The 21913-nt window shown below is 40.0% G+C and overlaps 2 protein-coding genes across 3 annotated transcripts; one reads left to right on the forward strand and one right to left on the reverse strand.

The window, feature by feature from the left end:
- Positions 1-404: 404 nt before the first annotated feature.
- On the reverse strand, positions 405-17127 carry LOC108939481 (kinesin-like protein KIF20B). 2 transcript variants are annotated; one of them, XM_018760857.2, is made up of 34 exons: positions 17038-17127; positions 15877-15991; positions 15593-15682; positions 15072-15191; positions 14839-14977; positions 14384-14568; positions 14250-14307; positions 13795-14001; positions 13585-13696; positions 13385-13456; positions 13041-13187; positions 12528-12690; positions 12167-12442; positions 11458-11597; positions 11257-11353; positions 10968-11169; positions 10589-10650; positions 9767-9886; positions 9520-9670; positions 7704-8862; positions 7021-7159; positions 6796-6918; positions 6622-6682; positions 6367-6492; positions 6081-6217; positions 5248-5403; positions 4729-4905; positions 4376-4516; positions 4155-4271; positions 3844-4041; positions 2385-2459; positions 1203-1341; positions 963-1102; positions 405-841 (listed from the first exon to the last, which is right to left on the reverse strand). In XM_018760857.2, the coding sequence occupies exons 2-34, from the start codon at positions 15988-15990 to the stop codon at positions 758-760; spliced, it is 5427 nt and encodes a 1808-aa protein (XP_018616373.2). In that variant the 5' UTR covers position 15991; positions 17038-17127; the 3' UTR covers positions 405-757. The 2 variants fall into 2 exon arrangements, with proteins under 2 accessions (XP_018616373.2, XP_029104467.1); XM_029248634.1 differs by lacking the exon at positions 17038-17127 and adding an exon at positions 16502-16608.
- Positions 17128-17246: 119 nt separating this feature from the next.
- rpp30 (ribonuclease P/MRP 30 subunit) lies at positions 17247-21483 on the forward strand. The gene is made up of 11 exons (XM_018761016.2): positions 17247-17349; positions 17763-17818; positions 18006-18062; positions 18161-18226; positions 18330-18398; positions 18638-18727; positions 19700-19816; positions 19909-19938; positions 20406-20443; positions 20947-21026; positions 21125-21483. Exons 1-11 carry the CDS (start codon positions 17268-17270, stop codon positions 21238-21240), a joined length of 801 nt encoding a protein of 266 aa, XP_018616532.1. The 5' UTR covers positions 17247-17267; the 3' UTR covers positions 21241-21483.
- The last annotated feature ends 430 nt before the right edge of the window (positions 21484-21913 follow it).

The raw sequence follows: 21913 nt of genomic DNA on the forward strand, positions 1-21913 counted from the left end.
CTTGCTGGTCGCCTGACGAAATGTATTATTTAAGTACTCTCACTTGACAGCCACCCTCCGTTGTTGACGCTTCAGATTAATGGCCGTGACTCCTTGCTCTTGGCCCCAGAAATGCAGGACAAACAATGTCTTCTCCACTCGACATCACTCGCTTTCGTATCGACCCCGTTTCCGTACGCATTTATGCGCTTCCTGCAGATGCGCAGACAATACGAGTTCTACTCTGGTCATGTTAAAAGATGCATTACAAGAGGATTACAGCACATTTCAACTTGAGTTGCATAACAAATAAGTACATGGAATTTCACTCTAGAGCAAGTCCACACAGGCATCAGGAAAGTAGTTACAAATATTTACACATAACAGCAAGAAGTCCATCACCCCACCAGCTGCAAGTAGTTTCTCGATTATATTTTGTACAAAGGAGGACAAACAAAATAACAGAAAGGAAAATGTCACCAGGCAGATTAACAGAGGCACAGTGCAGCATACTCAGTCCCTTTATGCTTACAAATAAAATGAGGTACACATCAATACAGCCAATTTAGGGGAAGAAACACAAAATTATTGGCTTTAAGGTAGGGGAGCAGGTAAAATATGCTGATAATGTTGCAATGACTAAACTTGCTGGATATATTCAACTATCATGTACAACTAATTCTGCAAATTAATACACAGTATTTGAATGACAGATCTAATTGATTAAAAACTGCTTTCAAAAAGTATCACTGTTCCTTTCCCAGGCTGACAGAAGGAATCACTTCTTTGCTGTTCTTGTTCTCAGTCTTCTTTTGATAATGAGATGATCACTTTCTCTGTCCTCGTGATCAAGACTGATGATCTTTTGCACAACATTAAAAGGGGGAGAAGAGACAAATCATTACTTTTCCACACTCCATAGTGTTTTCAATATTAACCACTTTATCTCCTGCTCTGTTTAAAGCAGCAACACAAACACTTACGGGATGAGATGGGATGTCAAGAGGAGAGGAGATTTCAGTCTTATACAGCTTGCGTTTGGACTTCCTTGATTTCAAAGCATCTGCTGTATTGCCCTCTGCTTCAGGTGATTTAGAGTTCACCAACTCCATGATCTTTTTAGCTAAAGTACAGACAAACATTCATGAATTTTAAAAACCAGAAGAGCACATTATCCCTCACTACCAAAAGACTCAAGCCAAAGATCCAAACCCATTACTCACCTTTGCATCCTAGGATAGTTGGGGAGCTCTGGAGGAAATCTCCAATTTTCTGCAGAGTTCCATCTTTCTTGGCCTTTACACTTGACTGAGATTCCTCCTGCCTCAAACGACCTGCAGTTCTACTGTACCTTGGCATAGACTGCCAGGAGAACAAAAAACATTTCTGGCTGATGAACTGTGTTTGTGCCACTATTTGTTCTTTTTCACTAAGCTATGCGGTGGAAAACAAATTATTTCTTATGTACAGGAAGTCCTCGGCTTACAACATCCCGCACTTAACGATGGCCATCCCATCAACCTTATTAAATCATTTTCAAGTCCTGACGTTTGGTCATTACTGTCTAACAATTTCCCCATCTGCTGTACGATAATGTCAGCTGGTTGCACTGCTGCAAGGTTCATTTTTCTTTTCGTCTCAGTCAACATTTGGGTGTCTAACAGCGGCTGCCTTTTATTTATAAAAATATATTTATGGAACATTTCTTTTGCGATTCCATCCAAGTTACATTTTAACAATGGCTAGTAAGCAAAAGCATGAGTATTCTGGTGGTGCAGAAAAACATGAAAGATTTCGATAAAGTAAAAATAAGTGTAGCATAAATATAAAATTAGTTATGTACTGTATTTACATTACTTTGTGATATTAGTATAATTAATGAATGTGTGAAATTAATGAAAAATAACATAGCCCTATTATACACTGTAGCATTCAATGCATGTTAATTGTTTATGTATTTGAATGGTTAACAGTAGAAGAAGATTTGTGACTTAATGATGGACTCATTTGTACAGCTGAATATTTATAATTGAAGCAACTCAAGGTAAGAACCTTCACCAAGGGTACTACAGCAGGACCAGGAATTTGAACCCAGGTCCTTTGACCACAAGGTGTTGGTGCTTAACCTATCCCACCTGCTGCCCCAGATCTGCCAATATTCCTGCACTCATTCAGCAGGATGAAATGTTACATCAACAGATGGACACATCACTGGACACGTTCTCTCTTTTGGTTCTCTCGTGCTAAACACCTGTTATTAACCATAGAGCTTAAAATTGTATTTTAAACCTTCACTATAATAAATTCCATTAAGAGAAGACATGGCCAGAAACCAGTCTGGCAATGAATAATGGTGTAATTCCCTCACTCAGCATGTAGAAGATGGATTTAACAATCTACCGTACCTTCTCACAGTCTTCTGTCATCCTGGAGTTTGCAGTTCTTTTGCTGTTCTTCTTATTCTCACTCTCCACTGGATCCTGAGGGAAGGTCACAAAAGTAAACTGTCTCTGGAGGCCAGTCCTGTCATTCGCTCACTGTTAAGATGTGCTCCACCAAACTCAAAGAAACTTTAGAAACTCCCCTATTCATTTATGTTAAAATTACACACACAGATCTAGCAAGTTTTTCATATTTAGCCTGGAATTTATCAGGAAATAGATCAGTGTAAATATATAATTAAAAAAAGTTTACAAATGTTCATAACTCAAATGTTTACAAAAAGCAGTGAGGCTGATTGTTATGTATTCATAGTCAAACTAGAGATGAGTCGGTTCATGTAGATTAAAATGGTAAAAATGCGAGTGCAGCAGAAAGTTCGAGAGAATGAAAGAACATGGCAACATGGCAGCGGGTAAAGGCAGACTTCCAACTAGAGTTCTGAGATCACTTTCTTAATTATACATAAATAAAAAACCAAGAACTTATGTGAGAACGGGCAGCTCCGGGAAAGCCCAGAATGTCGATCAATTGCAAAGCCTTCCGCGACCAAATTCTCAACGGTCTTCTCCAAATCTACACCTTCACACACAATGGGTGGTTCACTTCTATACACTCCATATGGCTTACTGCAGGTACCCTGCAAGGCAGCAAAGACCCTTCTGGCAACCTGAAGATCGCTAGTTTGAGTCTCTTCAGTGGCCCGTCTACTGTATTAGCCAGAGATGAACTGTGTACGTGAATACACATTGCCCGTTTTCCCAAATGGCTTTGGATCACAGGACAGGCTAAACGTCAAAAGCAATTACAGCGAGCTGCTCACTGAGCGATAAGCAAATATTGAGCTTGTAACAGTTTGTGAAAATCCTCTCAAAAGTAGAGTTAATTTTAAACAGAACTGAAATGATCAAGAGGACACAATATGGAGTCTGATAAATTCCTAATTCCCCTCAAACACAAAGCATTAAAAGAGTTATTTCCTTGTGTGATTTAATACTTGGTCATTGTCTCATAATGTATGAAAAAAAAATACTGAATCAGTCTGCAACCAAGGGCATGAAAGGAAGGTGAAAATGAAGGAATGGAGGCCATGGCTGATGGAAAATACCTGTGTAAAGCGATCACGACTTGCTTTCAATTTAGCCTTACTGTTCCAGCAGCCTGACAGTACAGTTATCTTAAAAAGGGACCAGGTAAAAAGCAGAGAGTGATATAAGCATCTTTTACAAAACTAATCCAAGTCAACATACACGTCATAATTTGGTAGCTATATGAGAAATTCAGCTTAGACGGACTGTATATTTTTTTGACTTTGACCTCAGCATCTCAGCAAGTCTCAAAGGACCCCAGTCTGTTGTGTCAACACCGTACAAAGAAACTTGAAAAATGCATCACTAGAGAAAGCAGCACTCTGGCGGTAAGTACCTTGTCCATTTCGCTGCTCTTTCTCTTCTTCGCAGCCCTAGTGATTTTGACTGTGACCGGGGAGTCCCCTCCTTGTCTTTTGATGTTCACCTTATTGGGCTGCAGTGGTGTAAACTGGATCTCCAGCTCAGGTTTTGGGAAGCGGCTGGTCGCCTGCCCATCCTCTGTGGAGACCTCCGAAGAGTCCAGCACGGATGGCTGCAGAGCCAGGAGAGACATGCACAGTGAGCACCAGCTGCTGCATGAAAAGGGCTTGTCTTGGCACCCAGATTTAGCCCCCTGTTCCCTCAATTAATCATCCTTTTACCTACCTCTTTTTCCTCCGATGTTTTCCTGCTGCCACCAGCACTTTTCATTTTATTTCTGTCATCCAGAGGTTCCTTGAAAGAAACTTCTCTTTTCGTTTTGGACCATTCAATTTCATCAGTCTGCACATGGAAAAGAATATTTACTGTGTCGACACAATTATTACACAAAAAGCATATTTTGGTCACTTCATCTTTCAAGCGTGTGGTTCGGAAAAAGCTCTTACCTGCTTCTGTAACGAGTTACGATTTTCAAAACCATTGCTTGACTTGCATTTTCTCGCAAACGACAACAGTTGCTGTTTCAGATTCTCAATTTCTGACTCTTTCTCTGACAAAATATGTTGCCATTCTTCTACTTTTACAGCCTGGAAATTTCAAATTACAATAGAAAAATCACAAACACTTTTTAAAGATTGACAGTACTGGCCAAATACTATAGAGCACTCGTGAAAACTTGACAGCGACAATGATTTAATAATCTGGCTATTTTGTGATGGAAATAAACCAATCTAAGGTGTATTATAGCTGCTCAGCACTTCAACTATACCATGTTAGTGATTAAAACATTCATACTGACCTCTTGTGGCAGAGAATTGCAGCTTCTTGAGAGCTCTTCAATTTTTTTGTCCTTCTCTGCATTGCTGGACAAGAGGTTCTTTATTTTGATGTCTAGGGCTGCAACCAAAACATCCCTCTCCTTTCTCCACTTTTTAAGGTCCTCGTCCTTCTCACCTATCTGCAGGGAGAGATTTTTCTGCGGATACCAAAATGCATGCAATGTGTCAGAAGGGTTCACCCCACACAGTTACTGGTGATACTCAATACAATATAAAGTCAAGCGTCTTTTGCAGTTTAAATTTTCCCAAGCTACACAAAACATTAGCAAGAAAGCAGTCAGCAGTAATAGAGGGTCAGTGGTGTGGATTAGTGAACCAGGGTGTACCTATGATTGAGGGAGAATGAGGAACGAAGCTCAAACCCCCCAAAAATCATCAGTTAAAACTATAATAAATGTATTAATTTGTGTTTAGCAGATGTTGCTACTCTCAATACTGCCAATATGAAGCTGAAAGCTGCAGCCAAGAGGCCTGATTACCATTTCAATTTGCATTTTGGCGTAGCGTTCACGGTCATCTGCAAATTTTCTCATCTCCTGGTTCCTTCGCTCCTCGGCTGATTTTGCCTGATTTATCAGATTCAGTTTCTCATCCAGCCACTTCTTCCTATCAGCTTGATATTTCTCATTGGAGAGCTGTGTTACGGATTTAGATTGCGATTAAATTCTGACAACCATCTGATAAATCCTGACAGCACATTTTCTTAGATCCAAGGACCTTCTCTGCAGAGCTCTACTCTATACGCAGTTACTACACTGTGACCAAGCTGTTCATTACATAGTGTGGATTAGATGTGACAGCTGCTCAATTTAAGCTGGATGCAAAAAATAAGTGTCGCTGGTTTGACATCTGTACAAATACAAAACATTAGCACTGCAGACTTCTGTCCACTTGCAAATGTTCAACTCATTGCCGCTCGAAGAATCACTCTAGGCTAGACCAATGTTACATGGATACGTAATATTTTTCATACACCACAGGTCTCTGGAGTACTACAGCAGTTTCAAAAATAGGATGCATAAGAATATAGTTATACATTTAGCTGATGCTTTTCTCCAAAGCAAGTTACAGTGTTAAGTTCACAATTATTTAGCCATTTATACAGCTAGGTAATTTTACTGGAGCAATTTAGGGTAAGTACCTTGCTCAAGGGTACTACAGCTGGAGGTGGAATTGAACCTGCAACCTTTGGGTCCAAAGGCAACAATACTAGTTATTGAATCATGAAATTATATATACAATATATATACACAATAATTGAATAAGAGAGGAAAGCATGGCACGACAGTCTAAGCTGACATACAGTATTTACCTTCATTCTCTCTACAATCTCATTCATTTCCTGTAGCCTCCTTTCACACTGACTTGAACAGCATTCCTCCAGATCACTGGGAACTTTGCATTCACCCATATTCTGCTCTGGAATCTTCCCCTTCAATTTCTGCAGCTCTACATAACAAAGGAAACCTGTTATATGACTTCACATTAAACTTCTGTAAGGAAAAGTAGTAAGTACTTCACTGGCTACAACACCCACAGTCACAACCTTCACTTTGGTAAATGGAGGCGGGGGGAGGGGGGGGGGATGACATTGCTACCATCGTTTAGAGACTTGATCTCTTTAATTTTAGCTTCAAGAACTTGATCTTGCTTTTCTTGAGTCTCCTCCTGCTCCATGAGGACAAGGCGCATGTTTTCAATCATGCGCTCTTTGACCTGAAGATCTGAACAAAGAACCAAAGGCACAAAAGGATGATGTAAAGCCAGATTTATGGATTACCTTTTCACCTCTAAAGTCTTATTTTAAATTAGACCAAATACCAGTACAAAATAAGTACTGTTTCCAACTTTACCACTACAGGCTTTCTGGTAACGTTCAAGATTTTCATCCAAACTTGCACAGCTGTCTTGTTTCTACAAAAAAAAAAAAAAACAAAAAAAAAAAAAAAAAGACAGTCAACAATGAGGGGTTTGACTAAACTACAGCAATACACGTATAGAACGATCAATGACAGAAAGAGCCTTACACTCCTCATCTCCTGGATTATTTGCTCCTTAGCGCTCACTTTAATAAGAAGCTGACTTTTCATTTTCTCAAGGTCATTCAATTTTCGTTGAAGAGTTTTTTCATCCTCCCGCATGGATTCAATCTAGTGGAGGTCAGATAAACGTGGAAGTGGTCAGTCAAACACTAGAACTGTATATTTCTAACAAACCATGACAGTAAAATAAATCACAGCATTATTACCAACCTCCTTTTGCACTTGTTGTATTTGCTTTTTGGAATCTAATAGTTTCTCTTTTAAGTCAGCTGCATCATCTTCCTTCCTCTGCAAATCAAGACTTAAACTCTTGATTTTGTCTGAACCATTCATGACTTCTTCTTTTAATCTGTCGGCAGGACGAAAAAAGTACTTCTTTAAAACACACATAGACAAATTATGTTCGTAAAGAATTCAGGAAGTGCTGTGTGAATAAACACATGTAGTTCCATCATAAATACATAACTACCCATTCACACATGCAGGGTAATAGAGGTCAGGAGCCTATCCTGGAAGCATATGGTAGATAGGGCAGATGCACCCTGGACGGAACGCCAGTCCATCACACAGCGATCACAGACTAAGGGCAATTTAGAGCCACCAGTTCACCTGAAGCACATCTAAGGACTGTCTGAGGAAAGGGAGCACCTGATGGAAACCCAGGAAACACTTTTTAAAGACTGAGAATGGTAAGAGCATACAAACCCCACACAGCATTCAAACTCATGTCTGAATTTTCAATCCAAGAGCTGTAAGGTCTTGGATTGAAATGCTTCACGCTGTGACACAATACTACTCCAAATTCAAAACAAGCATAATTCCAGTGGGAGAAAATTAATTCTTGAAATAACAGCCATAACAAGGAAATGCAAAATATTACAAGGACAACCCACCTTTGGAGCTCCTTTGCTTTCCTCTCCAGCTCTGCATCCTTCTCAGCGATGGCTTCCTCTGCCGCCTTGAGTAGTTCCCGGCGCCTCTCAGCCTCCTTGCGTTTGGCCTCCTGTATAGAGGCACTTTCCATGTGCTCTAACTTTTGGTGAGCCTCAGAGAGGCTCTTTTGCAGGTTGGCCAACTGGGTGTCCTTCTCCGCTAGTTGCACCTCCAGCTTAGCGGCCTTTGAGGCACCAATTTGCAAAACCTCCAACTGCTGCTCCAGATCAGTAACTCTGTTTTTGAGCCTAGCTACCTCAGTCTCCAGGTGTGTGTAGCTTCTCTTTAACTGAGCAGCTGCATTCCTCTCAGCTTCCAAATGACCCAGGTCAGCTTGGGTTTTGTCCTTTAGGTCAGCTAGTTCTCTCCTCAAGGTGCCAGAGAGCTCCTTCTCCTCTGTCACCAGTCCCTGCAAGCGGCCCACCTCCTGCTCCAGATCCTGAATCCGCTGGCTTTTCTGAACACACTCTTTCACCATCTTTTCACACTCTTGCCGGAGAGCATCCATCGTGCTGTGGAAATGACTACAGCTTCCCTGTTCTGACAAGACTTGGGATTCTTCTAGTTCTTTTTTCAAATTATCATTTTCCCGTTTTAACGATTCAATAATTTTAGCTTTTTCCCTGGAATTTTCATTGTTCTCCATCAGGAGTGCTTTAGCAGCTTCCAAGTCTTCTGAAACCTTCTCGCGTTCCTTGATCTGCTCACGAAGTTCTGACTCTAGTCCTCCGAGCTTCTTGGCCATACTCTCAGCATCCTGCTGCCACTTATTTTTTTCCTTGAGGATGATTTCCTTTTCATTGACAAGTCTGCTGTTTTCCTTACATTTTGTATCCAAAGAAGACACAACTGCATCATGTGCACAAGCCTGTTCCTTAAGATCATCGACTAGCTTACTGACTTTCACCTCTAAGGAGATCTGCTCCTGCTTAAGATCAACAATTTCTTTATCCTTTAGCATCAGATCTTGCTCAAAGTCTGCCTTCAAAGATTCCAGTTGGTGTTCCAGTATTTTGTACTGTTCTTGCACCTGTGCAAGCTCAGCTTCTTTTTGAGTACATTCTGCCTGCAGGACACTCCTTTCAGCATCTGTCATTAAAGGAGGCTCTTTAAGATTTTCTGCAAAGACAAAGAAATAATGTATGACTACACAGCTAAGTGCAACACAATGGTTTACAGCAAAATGGCCAAATGTAAACCTATAATTTCATGTTTCATATTAAGATGATCTGTATTAATGTACACTTTCCCCACAACTGAGTCCCTTCTCAGGGAAACTGACAAAAATACTGCTTCAGTATTTCCATTCCCATCTCACTTAAGTTTTATTCTTGTTGCATTTACCCCCCCACATGCATTAGAAGCATTTATAAACAGTGCAATACTGTATAAAATAGATAAATGATAGACCTAGAGTAACCTGAACATCATCCTTCACCCTTTCACATGAATTTCCTGCAAACTGAACTCTAAAACTACTGAATTTTCTACATTGTGTAAAACTCATCTGTAGCCCAGCTGAAGTTGAGGAGGAGCTTATGTGATCGCAAAACACACACCAAACAAATGTGATATATTTTATTTAAATATTATGAACATCACAACCATTCAACAATGCAAGACAGGAGTAGAATAAAAACCTATAAAGCAAAGCAGGCTACTTCCTGAAAATGGATAGTCTTTTGTTCAAGCGAATATATTTGCGCCCCTTCTGAATGCCAGCTCTAGATCCTACGTAAGGGGGGAGTTTCACGTCGATTTGCATGGAGCTTGTACCTTTCTTGGAGGGCGGCTGTCCATCAACGTCCTCAGTACCCGCCATGCGTTTCCTAGCCTCACTATGGGTACTTTCTCTATCTTGCTTAAGACACCTGCAGTTTTGTTTCAGCTGAAGTATTTCTTCCTTGATACTTTCAACAAGGTGCCTCTGTGAACAAGTTGAACAACACACATATCAAGTGGAATCTTTACTTGAGTCAAAAGTCTGCCCCCAACAACATATATGTGAACATCCATTACTCACATCACTAGTGGCACTTTCAACCTGCATGTCCATTGCCAACTGCAATTTAGAGATCATGTCATCCTTCTCTTGACACATCTCCATGAGCTCCTGGAATTTCTGTGTCTTAGACTCAAGGTTCTAAAACAAGACACAAAAGAAGACTTTGTAAAATAAAAGAAAGCACTTCTTACAATATAATAAAAGGGACTCAATTTCTTTCAGTTCTGCCTGAAATATGCTTTTTATTTTTTTTGTAATCCATGAGAAAAAGAAACATGAAATCTTACAAATGCATGTGAACTGGTGCTACATTTTGCAAACTGTAGTTTTTCAAATCTAAAATTTTACTCAAGTGGGAGCAGAAGTATACAGTACATGTAACAAGGTACAGTTAGCAAAGCTAGTAAACAAAACATTTCTTCTTAAAACTGACTCTTGAATGGGCAGCTAACAAACTGCTGCCTGTGAACCTTGTCAAAGTTTGTTTATAATTATTCTGGTTGGCATTTCCAACAACAAATAGCACAATGCAGAAAGCTGAAGAGAGCCATCTTCAGACTATCATTCCCAAATGGTTGCAACATTAGCTGGTCCCTGAAAATGGCATAAATCACACAAACTTAACATATAAATCACCCTGTATTGGGCATGACCAGAAAATACCCTCTTAAAACCAAAATTTAACATCTCAGACTTCATTTGCCTTAAACCCACTTTTCCAATAGAGATCATTATCCCTCATTTCATACCGATTACCAAAAAAAAAAAAAAAAAAAAAAAAAAAAAAAAAAAAAAGTGAACAGTTGCATTAATTTTCAGAGAACAGAAAGCTTTACATACCCTTTTCATTTCTTCTAATGAAGCATTAGCCTGTTGTGTTTCATGGCACTTCATTTCTATTTCTATAAAGAAAGGGGGTTGGGAAATTAAAAAAAAAAACAGGAACAATAAGCAGAGAAAAGTATGCCTCAATAGCAGTAGTACAGTGCTTAGAGCTGCTGCTGCTTCTGCATCTGAAGACTGTAGGTTTCTAGTCTTACCTCCTGCTGCAGTAACTTGAAGCAAGGTACTTACCCTAAATTACTCCAAAAAGGAAAAGCTAGTTGTATAAAATTGGTTTGATAAATAAAGTTATTATAAGCAACCTCAATACTTCTTTTAAAAACATTATTAGAGGAGAGCAAAAATTGGCAGTCCCAGAGAATTAACCTTAACTTACCATTGTTTTTAAGAGCAAGGAGCTCTTGGTTTTTGCAGAGTTCCTCAGATAAATCACTGAGCTCTTTCTCAAGTCTGGTGATAGTCTCATGGGGGTCAGGCAAGTGAGACAGGCAAGTCTGTGCTGCCTCAGCATCTTCCTTGATTTTAATGAGGTCATCTTGTACTGAGCCAATCATCCCATCAAGGAAATCCATTCCTTCCTAGACCAAGATATAAAACAAACCCATAAGTGTTTATTAAAATTAGTAATTCCCTCCCAATTCCCAAGAACGCTAGTAAATCTATACCTTTGAATCAACATTTCCGTTTACTAAGTTCTTCCAAATTTCCATCCGTTTCTCTGCTCTCTCCTCAATGATTTCTTTTTCCCGGAGCAGACGTTCACTGAAAGGGAAAATGCTTTTAAACAAGTAGTCTAAACCCCTCAGTGTTACTGGCTGCAAAGGAATCGATACAAATGTATTCCAACACATCGTATACTGACATACCTGTAATCGCTCTCCATTTTAGAGAATAACTCCATGAACTCCTTGGTGACCTCCTCACGAATATGAGCCTCCATAGCCAGTTTTTCTGATTCTTCCTTAAGAAGCTTTTCCTTCAGCTCCTCAGTGAATAAAATTAGTTTCTGAAACACATTTACCATAACATTATAAAGAAACTTGACTAGTGGAGAAGCACGAAGCATACTGGTTGGCGCTGTTGTGTTTGGATCTGAAGGATGTAGGTTCAAGTCACACGTGCTGTTGTAATGACCTTGAGCCAAGTACTAACCCTAACTTTGGATGTAAAGGTTGTCAATTCAAATCTCACCCACTGTTGTAGAACCCTTCAACAAACTACTTTCCATGAACTGCTCCAGTAAAATAACCTAGCTGTGTAAATTGGTAAATAGCTGTAGGTATCTAAACATTTTAAGTAGTTTTGGATAAAAATGTCAGGTAAATGTTTCTAGGCAGTAAGTTTCAGAAAAGAATTGCATTTTCCTTATATCCAGTAGACATTTCTGCAATTCCACTTCACTCACAGGGCTTTAGATAAATCATAATAAAATGTATCATACTGTAAATCAAAAATTGAGTATCAAAGCCAAGAACCATACCAAAATTTGACAGACTTTGTATATCAAGGGATGCCTGCATTTTAACAAATGTAATGTACATGACTGCTAGAAAAATAAAATGATGCATAACACACATTGTAAGATTCTCTATCAATTTCAAAGCTCTCTTCATCCAACTCTTGAATGGTTTCCTCCATTATGCTTTCCTCCACAGAGCTGTCATCTTCACCCTCAATGTCCTCGTCACCCTCATCTTCCTGTACATCCTCCAAGCTCATTTCCCAAGCCATCAGTGAACTCTTGCGCTTGGCCCAGAGACTTTTCTGGTTGGCATTGTTGATGATGAACGACACATCACGCACCGTTTTCCTTGGGATGAAGGGGAGCGGCTTGGAGTTGGGAACCATTACCTGAATCATCGAGAAAGAAGTTGTTGAGGGTTTGACACACTTTCAGGGTGACAAATTTCAACATCTCACATGGAATGACACTTACCTTTTGAGCAAGAGCAGAGAACTTAAGCACATTGAGGGTCTCATCAAACATGGAAGCACACTGGTTGACATTGACAATCATGCAGGCCTTTCCCCTTCCACAGAAGAAACCTTGCAGGTAGTGGGTCAGCTTACTCTCCCTGAAGGGCACATGTTGCTGCAGCCTGCCAAAGAGAAGACAATTTGCTTCGGCATAAACCAAAACTGAAAGTTACCGAGCCTGAAGGAGTTTAGGGGATTTCGTCTTTGAATATAAATAAGTTTATGCTCATGTTCTGTCTTGTAACACTAAACATAGGACAGGCTAAATAAGACAGCTGGTAGCATAGGCGTTAGAGCTACTGCCTTTGGACCCAAAGGTCTCAGGTCCAATCCCCACCTCTGGCTGTAGTACCCTTGAGCAAGGTACTTACCCTAAATTGCTCCAGTAAAATTACCCAGCTGTACAAAGGGGTAAATGACTGTAAACATCTAATAATTGTAGCAAAGTAACAGTCTGCAAAGTTAAACTCACTTAGATCGTTGGTTGTGTTTCAACGCACTCATGCATTTCCCAAGAATTAGCAGCGATGTATTGATGTTGCCAGCCTCCTTTAAACGGTCACCTTTATTAAGGGTCTTGGCACATCTCTCTGACCCTGCTAGATCACACAAGGTCAACCTTTAAAGAAAAGTGGGAAAAAAGTACAAACACTTGTTCACTGAACGGTAGGCCTACATGCATTGCCACCAAGTTTTAAAACTGTTTATCAGAGAAGCTGAATGCTGTGCACTACAGATGGGACAGAAGAACATCATGCAGTAGGGCTTAACATCCAGCATTCAATTGTTGGAAAGGTCAACTGCAGTGATACTTACTCGCTGATTGTATTGACTCGAGGAATTCCTTCTCCTTCAATGCGGATTATCCGAATGGAAAATATGCAATGACTTAATAAAAAAAAAAAAAAAAAACACAATTAACCTCAAGCACAGAAAAATCTTTCAGTACATTAACCAATCATTTTTACACAACAGAACTACATTACTTGTTCAACAGACATTCATGAAGGCAATACCTTCTGCTTGACAAACTGTTTAGTTTGGTGGAGGAGAAGCTCTGATTTCTCTTTCCAAGTTTCAGGACTTTGTAAGCCTCCTCTGCATCATTTACTTGAACCCACTTGAGATCTATGAAGTCCAAAAGACACGTCAACACTGAAGAACAAGAGAGGTGTTCCCCTAGTACAGTCAACAAATGGAGGACATCGTAATCATGGACGCATTACCTTTCACAAAGGAGGTACCCTTCACATCCTGAGAGAGGCGCAGTGTAGTTCTCTTCTGGGCACCATTTGAAAGGGGTTCAAGGAGGTCATGAATGTTTTCATTGTAAATTTCACAGAAAGAAACCCAAACACAGAACTTTGTGTGGCAATCCACATCCAGCTTGAAGCCTTCTTCTTCTAGTCTTTTTACGTTGACCAGGGTGCTACCTAAAGAGCCATTTCAAGTTACAAAAGAGTTAAATGAGCAAATTACATTTTAGTGTAAATATTTTATTAGAAAGTTCAGAAAGCTTTTCACAGAATTAAAAGAAAACATTGTGTAGGAAAAAAAAAAAACTATATGAAGTGCATATGTATGGAAGACTAAAGGCACTCAATGAACTCCTTTGATTAAAAGGACACACACACACACACACACACACACACACACACACACACACACACAGTTTCCTTGCCTTCCAGAAGTGTTGATTTGCAGCTACTCAGCTGGCTGGTCATGCTTTGAGAATCACTCTGAAAAGGTGGAAAAACAATTATACTTAAACAAAACTGCTATAATGCCACATCTGGAGGAAATTGTGAAGCCTACCTCTTTGAATAATCGCATAATGTTTCTTTTGTTTGCCACTTCCTCATCCTGCTGGTCTTTTGTTAATTTTATAAAATCTCTGCATCGATGAGGCTTGATGTTCATCTGTGTATAGACGTGATCTTCAATGCTCTTAAATATAACATTCAATGACCTTGGCAGAATCCCTCCATTGCCATCAGGACCTAAAAGATGTTAAATTGTTTGCCAAGGCCATGAGCATTTTATTTAAATGTTCAGGGTGTTTACAAGATCCACAAACAGGCCAGATATCTTAAGAGATGAGAGGCTTTCTGGTGCCACGGAAATCCATAAGCATTTTAAATAAAAACAGGATGGACACAATTTAAGAATTTCAACTGTTTCAGCTTCATATGCTGAAATCTATATTTTGGATAAACAAAAGCATATTATTGTAAAAGTTTAGTGGGAGAATCAGTATTAAAGAATCAAACCTAGAAAAGTGAATGTCTTCCCAGCATTGGTGATTCCATATGTGAAAACCACAGAGTTTCCTCCCTCAAGGACATCTTTAACCAGACATTTTACTGTACCATCGAAAATCTCCTCCTGTGTTGTCTGTGGACCATAAACCTGCCATTAAAAACAGGAATCAGGACAGATAATCAATTCCTATTATTCTCCAAAAGTCACACCTCATGAAAAGAGTTCCAGGAGATGCTCTCACCTGAGAGAACTGAAACTGTTGACCAGCCTGAGGAACTGATTTATCACTAAGTCGCGCTGACAGAGATGTCCTTGGCGCATTCACTAGAACAGTGTCTGGAGGTTCAATCACAATGCATTCCTGAAGTTCCGCAGCATGGGAGGAAGGGGGGGAAAGGAAAAGAAAATTAAGAAGGGCAGCAGTCAGAAAGACAGGTGTGATATATTGTTGCTTTTCACTGCATTATCTATAACATTTCTATTCAGCAGGGATTTTGACACCAAATGGTAAAGTAGTAGTCTTTGATTTTACTATAAAAAAAGTTAAAAAATGGTTCCAAATTAAGAAAAAAAATGTTCAGAACTTATGAAAGATTAACATTCTACTCTAGTCTGCACCAGGTACTTGAAATTTTCCATGGAAATAGGAACATCAGCCTTCAGTTCACTTCACTTACCCGACAGGCAAAGAAACTAATTTCAGCCAACTCCTAGCGCAGGCGCGCACACACACACACACACACACACACACACACACACTACCTGCGATTCACCATGCTCGACCTCTGCAGATGTAAAGGGGCGTATCCGTAAATAAACTTGCAAATGTTCTTTCTCTAGTAGAGACGAATCCTGAAAACAAGGACAACAGTGTTAACTGAAGAGCACTTTTACCTTTATAACATTTCCTCAGCATTACCGACGGCACTATTTGGCAACCAAGAACGCAAAACATTACTCTTATCGCCTCCATGTTGATTTTTACACCATCAATCACTGACAGCATGGCCTTGCGCAGCCTGGAACAAAAGGGGCCGTGACCCAACCTGGGAAACGGTCGACGCAACCGCGGAGAAGTCAGCGGAGAGGTCTTTCTTCAGGTCCTCCACCACCACGGACTCCATGCTGTTCAGCCTGAAGTTGAAGCACGACTCCATCATGCTGCCAAAGGACAGGTTTCATTAGGCAAACGGCATGGCGCCGGAGCTCAAGTAGGGTACAGTCGCTACTGGAGGGGTTGAGCGAAAAGGGCCTGTCATACGAAGGTTGTTGGTTCGAGTCCCACCACTCAGCTAGTGTCCACGAACTAGTTACTCATCCCCAAATTACTGTGGTAAAGGGGCCCTACCTGTGTAAACTGGTCACACGAACTAAGTGTCTAGTACTTAGGAGTGTCAGTCAGTTCAGTCGTCCAAAAAGATAGCAGGTAGTTCAGTCAGTGCTGTGTTTCCACCACAAATCATGTGCGAGCGAATGACTGGATCATGATAGGTCGCTTAAATTGGAGAAAACTTCGGCCGGGTGAGCAAACATTAGTGTAAAATACAATTTATATCATTGTTGCTTGTTTGTTTGCACGAGTCAAGCAACAGGGTCCAGGGAGAAGGAGGCCGTTCACGAATCAGCTGTGCGCAGCTGAGGTAAATGAAAAAATCCGATGTCGAACGCAACTGAAACAAACGACTGCGCGATTCCTCTCGGTCATGTAAGGAGGAAAAGGTGACACTGCAGGTGTCCGAAGAACCCGAGCGAATGGTTAGAGAAACGTCTCCATCCGTCGCCGGGGTCGGAGGACAGTGAGTGAGTGAGTGAGTGAGAATTCCACACACACAGCTAATTGCTGCACGCCTCGCGCCTTTTGAATGTAAACAACTTTATTGTAAGCACTGACTCTGACACTAGCCTAGGAATAACACATCTTACCAACAGGTCTTACTTACAGTTACAACGAAAATATTGCACCGCATACGTTTTGTTTTCAAACAAAAGGCCAGGAATACAGTCGTGACAATTTACGTTATCGTCATATCAAATTCAGCTTCACTGACTGTATCAGTCCGTCGCGAACACGGCCGATATATAATCATAGTTTACAAACAGGATGAGGATCAAAAACAGAACACAAATAAATAGACAGTACTGTACACCGAGATATTTGCTAAATATAAATTTAAAACAAGACATTATTCCAGAAATTAAGAACTTACGTGGCTGTAGGTGCTTCGCCGTCCTAACCTTACCTTTAACAAAATACCTTTTTTTTAAAAAAAAACCACACGTTGTCTTCCTGCATCTAACTGTCGCGGTCTTATTTTTAAACTTAACCAATCGGGTTCCCCCGCGTCCCCGCAAAGGCTCATGGGCACACGAGACGTCTGCGATTTATAACTACAATTCCCATGCTGCACCGCGGCCTTGTCGTTTCACGTGTGCCGAAATGGCTGCGTTCGCAGACTTGTGCATCTCTGGCACAAACGATAAGAAAAGACTGCAGAGTATTATTGAAACCGCCGCTCATCGTGAGTATTTTTTTTTTTTAAATTTATTTTAATAAAACAGATCGTTACGCTCTCTGAAGTGAATAAACTTTCTTATGTGCTCCTAAGCTTCCTTTTCAGACGCGTGACGTAAAACCTGAGACAGAGAGAATCAATCTCATCTTGACTTTCATGTCGTAAATTTGTAAAAAAATATGATTTATAGTTGAACTTCTTCTGTGCTTCTGATGTCTTAATTTCTTCAGTTGTGTAGTTTTACCATGCAGAATGTCCCTTATTGTTGATAAATTGTAGGTTCAATAAGTTCCTGCTTCACAAAAGCACTATTTATTTCCATTACGAGTTACTATTTTACATGATTATTATTCTGCAGGGAGTGCAATTTAAAGTTAACAGCTCTTTTTCTCATTAACACGTGTGTTTTTGTGTTTTAGTTGGTTATTCCACTGTTGCCATCAACCACCTGGTCGAGGTACAACCAAAGAAGCAGGTATGTGGTAAGACACCAGTCCTTAGCCATCCCATAATAAAATAATAAACTTAATAAAAGCTTAGTGTGTGTCCAGCAACAATATTTGGTGAAGAAACATCACCTCAATATCACTGCTGATAACATGTTTCTAACATAACATGTTCATAATAACTGTGTTTTTTATTTCTCTTCTTAATCCTCGCAGGAAATTGGCAAACCGAAATGTGTCTCGGAGTTATTCGACCACTTCCCTATTGTGCAGGTAAACTTGCTTTATTCACAGTATGTGTTTAATACATTGAATTTAATACTTTGTACTGAAGTTGTTTTTTTTTTTTTTAATATTTTCTTTTTTATTAGGGCAGATCCAGACCAATCAGAGTGCTGAACCGCTTGACCCTAGTGGTCTCTGATACCTCTCACTTTGTAAGTCAAAGCTGCCTTTATAAATCTGGACTGACATTATTATTATTGTTGTTGTTGTTGTTATTATTATGCTGTGTTCAAAGAGGTAATTTGTTCTTTACAGAGACAGACTGCTGATTTCAAGTTTTATGACATAATAGCAATATATCCTAAAACAGAGAAGGTGTTTCATGTAAGTATTCACCTTGGTTTTTTTTTTTTTTTTTTTAATTTAAAATCACTTGTCTTGTTTCTGGGTGGTTTTTCCATTCCAAACAATATGAACACTATGATAATTTTGGTCTTTGTCTTTCGGGTTTACGTAGATAGGTAATCCGGGAAAAGCCGATGATGGCACCCCTGTCCTTTATATGTTTTCTTTCTTTCATTCATTCATTCTCTCTCTCTTTCTTTCTTTCTTTCTTCAAACAGGCAGCTTGCATGTCCTGTGACGTCGATATAATCTGTATAGCAGCGACAGAGAAGCAGCCCTTTCACTTCAAAAGGCCTCCGGTTTTCGGCGTAAGCAGGGTTTACTTTCACTTTGTACGTTCGGCATCGGAGAATACAGTGAATTTCGACAACTGTCAGTTTGGAGCCCATCTGTTTGCATTTAATAAGCTTTTGATGAAAACGTTCCTGTACATGTTTGAAAATGTCACTTGCGAGTAAATGACATTAACAGTAATCCTGCAGAAATTAATTTCCATATGCTAAACATTTTTTTTTTTTTTTTTTTTAAAAAATATATCTCACCTTTTTTCATGTACTGGTTACCCCCTAAGTGATATTCGGGATTGTTATAATTTTTGTAGAAAATTGTTGCTATAATATTGCTCTAGTTTAATGAAAATGTTTTTACTTTGCTGACGTTAACATTAATTTCTCTGATGCTTTTCTACAAAGCAACAGAAAATGTTAAGCTACTTATTGTATTGCTATTACATTGTAGTAGAAATTTTATTATGGTGAATTTATTTTTTTATTTTTGCATTTTTCCATTCAGTTTCGTTAGATTAAACATACTTTTGGCGCTAGTTCATACTATTTGTCACGCTTATAGAAAAATATTCCACGTTCTTGAAATTTGCGAATTTTACCACCGGGTTCCGAGCACCGAATTTGCCAGTACCTTTTAGGATCTGATCCTTTGTACAATGGTCTGGTGCTTTCTAGAATCTTCCAGTGGCTGTAAAGTGCCTAACTAAAACTGATGCTCTATAAGAGCTAGTGGTATTTTTGTAATCGTCAACTAATCATAATCAACGCAAAAATCGTCATAACCGCAAACTTTGGAAAAATTTTGTGTTGTTTACTCCTTTATACAGCTGGGCAATTTTTACTGGAGCAATTTATAGTAAAAACCTTGCTTACGGGTACTACAGCTGGAGGTGGGAATTAAACCTACGACTTTTAGGTCCAAAAGCAGCAGCTCTAATCACTACGCTGTTATGTGTCTCATATTTAACTTAGAAATATACACCCCTTTCGCAGGCCATCGAGAGAGGAGTGTTCTTTGAGATAAGTTACGCCGCTGCCATTAAGGACTCGACCATGAGACGATACACGATCTCGAATGCAATCAGCCTCATGGAGACGTGCAAAGGAAAGGTAATCGGTTGAGCGCCTCTGCTGTCCTGCCGCTCCTGTGTCTGCTCTTCGTTTAAAGGGCCTCTTTCACACGATGTTGTTCTATTTTGCAGAATGTAATTGTGTCCAGTGGGGCAGAGAAGGTAAGATCCACTGTGCTATCAAAATTGTTCTCTGGAAACATATCAGTTTTTTTTTTCTTTTTTTTTTTTGGTTTCATTGGATGTTGGTGAATCTTGATGAAATCCATACCTGTAGCTGTGTTTATGCTGTTCTTTGAAGTCGCAGCAAAGAAAAACATTGATATGTTTTATTTTAATATTTCAAAAGGTGTTTTTTTTTTTTTTTTTTTTTTTTTTTTTCTTCCTTGTTTTCTGTGATGTTTTCCAAGTCTCACTCCCAAACGTGGTACCGTTTAAAATCGTAGAATGTCCTCTATAAGGTGCTTCGGCTGTCAACGTTGTAGCCTGAGCAGTTTGGGAGGTACACTTAATATTTGTCCTCTAGAGTGGACAAAAATTAATGCCTGGGATATGAGTTTCACCTTCCTATGATTTTGTATGTGGTGATCATCCCCCCTCCTTTCCCATTTACTTCTTCCTCTATTCAGCCCCTTGAGCTCAGAGGACCATATGACATTGCCAATTTGTATCCTTTCTGGGACGCACGCTTTTCCAAACATTTTGCACCTTCCGTGCCTCAGCAATACAATCTGAGACAGGGGGTATGGGAGTGGTTAGAGTTGCCACCTTGCATTCGGAAGGAGCTGGGTTTGAATCCCACCTTCTGTTGTAGCACCCTTCCATGGGGCTCTGATTTTACAATGCTGTACAAATGGGTAAATAACTCTAAGTACTTTATTATACTAAACTAGCATTGTAAGTTGCCATTGAGAAAAGGGTCAGCTGAATGAATGAATGAATGGTAATAATAATTGTGCTAATAAATAATATCATCATCTTGGGTAGAGGCATGAAGAACTTTTGTTGCACACCCTAAACTTGCAGTGTCCTGCGACACTGTTGCTAAACTGCGGTGCTGCTGGACTTTACCGTACTCTAGCGTACTGTACCGTGGGAATGTCTGTGGGTAGATTACGCATTCAGAGAGCCGTGCGAAGGTGCCCATGCGATCCTGAACCAAGAGCTCAGGGGACTGCTGTTCGGGCTGTCGGAAGGAGACGCCAAGGCTGCCGTTTCCGCCAACTGCCGAGCGGCGCTCCTGCATGGAGGTACGTGGAGGTCCCGTCCTGCCCGTTCGCTCAGCGCTGCGTTTCACCACCGCTGGAAGGGCTCGGTACAGGTGTGTTATTGTGCTGTGTCATGACAGAAACCCGGAAGACCGCTTTGGGCATCATACGCACCGTGAAGAAATCGCAGCCCGCGGACGAGCGGGAAGACAAGGAGGCACCACCGTCGAAAAAAGCCAAATTAGATGCCATGTGACCCGGTTCGGAGAACCTTCTGGTTAACTTGGCGTGATTGTCCATCGCTGTTACTCTTTATTTCAGCCTGAGACAGTGTTTAAAGAAGGCCTACAAAATAAAATAAAATAAACAGTTTTATTTTTGATAGACTTCCTTTGTTTTCCCACTTCTGTACATTTTGAAATGAAGCATGTGGCCAAAGTGTGGTGGACACCGAGATACTTTGAAGGAGAACTCGCCGGAATAAGATTTGATCTCAAAAACAGGCACAAATTCTTTGTGTGTTGTTATATTTTTACCTTTTCTGTGGTTACCGTTTTGGTGAAATACAGTATGTGGGCTTACGTGGTACCAGTTAACCCTTTAATTCCTCTTAATTATATTAGCATTAAGACAACACAGATACAGATTAAAATTTTACTCGATGTGGTAAAGCACTTAGAGTAATAAAATACACAAAGTAGAGTAATGACACTGAATCCAAAAAGCTCCTAAAACAGCCAGTCCGGTAGTCACGATATCGCTCTCTGGTTTCAGCTTTGTGGTAATAAATTATTAATCTGATCTGTTTGCCATCCCACGGAAATCTCAGTCCACTTCCTCTGAACTAGTGCGGTATTTTTTAGCAGAACGCGTGTAATTAGACTCCACGTGAGCCTCGCTTTTCGGATCATAATTAAGCTGCACTCAGG

This window comes from Scleropages formosus, chromosome 24, assembly GCF_900964775.1.
Source record: "Scleropages formosus chromosome 24, fSclFor1.1, whole genome shotgun sequence".
NCBI lineage: Eukaryota > Metazoa > Chordata > Actinopteri > Osteoglossiformes > Osteoglossidae > Scleropages > Scleropages formosus.